We start from the raw sequence: 1,045 nt of genomic DNA on the forward strand, positions 1-1,045 counted from the left end.
CTAGGCTTTATTCAGCAACTGGTCGGCACGCGCCTTGCTCTTCGAGAAGTCAGCCATTGTGTGTGTGTCCTTGCGGTACGGGTCGTAGTCGCTCCCGGGAGCAACTGGGCCTGTTGATCTTTTGACCGCTACTGAACGAGCCTGCCACCAACAAGAGCTGGGAATTCTCTCTGCGGAACAAAGAGAGAGGCGTGCTCTAGATTCGTAAAGGAGTGGGCTGTCACGGAAAGGGTGTGGGGGCGGGGCAGGGGCGGAAGGGAATTTAACGGGGGGCACGTGGGGACGTGGACACGTGGATGGCAGGTGAGGGGCAACAGGAGGCATGAGATAGGCATCGCGGGACGCGTGGTGGATGCCGCGGCGAGGTTGTGCATCGCTGGAACAGAGTGGTGTCCATGGCCCTGAGGCCCTCACCAACTGGGGCAACTGCCTTCGTGCCTCACGCAACAGGTGCTGCATGCAGGCAACTACGCCATCCCGAATCACTTTCGACCCCGATTACCTCGCCCGCATCTACCTCGCCCGTATTGCTCATCGCCCTGCATCTCCTCGACACAAATTACAAACAAGGAATAGGTGGTTTAGTTGACAATGTCTACGATACGCCTCACTACAAGTCCCACACAAATCGCCTAACAAACCTAACAAACCCTACACACGCTTCCGGCCCCCCTCTCGTCTCGTCCGGCCACACCTCTAGATCGCCGCCCGCCCTCTCCCCCAAAACTCTCTCCTCTGCCCCCTCTGCTAAAATTACACATTCCAAGCCGCCGCCCCCCACCTCCCACCGCCCCTCTCACAAGCTCAGCGAGCTCAGCAGCAGCTCTCTGACGTACGCTGCGCGCACCTGCGCACGCGCCGAGTCGCGGAGCCCGTGCACGCGGTGCGGTCGCGGCGGCTCGTCCGCGGACAGCGCCCCGCTCAAAATCACGCTGCCGTCGCGCGCCTCCAGGTCTGCATGGTCTGACACGGAGCACGTGGGGCGGCTGACGGAGGACGCGGTCTCGGACTGCGCGGCGCCGACCTCCAAGTGGCATGCCTCTGC

General features: G+C 61.9%; 1 protein-coding gene across 1 annotated transcript in view; it reads left to right on the top strand.

Moving 5' to 3' along the window:
* The first annotated feature begins 395 nt into the window (after nt 1-395).
* CHC_T00003337001 (hypothetical protein) overlaps nt 396-1,045 on the top strand; it is a 2,232-nt gene continuing 1,582 nt past the window's right edge. Inside the window, exon 1 of the mRNA XM_005714773.1 lies at nt 396-1,045. This exon is cut by the window's right edge and continues 1,582 nt beyond it. Within this exon, the coding sequence (XP_005714830.1) occupies nt 396-1,045 (650 nt within the window).

Source organism: Chondrus crispus, genomic scaffold (assembly GCF_000350225.1).
Source record: "Chondrus crispus Stackhouse genomic scaffold, scaffold_185, whole genome shotgun sequence".
In the NCBI taxonomy this organism is placed as follows: domain Eukaryota; phylum Rhodophyta; class Florideophyceae; order Gigartinales; family Gigartinaceae; genus Chondrus; species Chondrus crispus.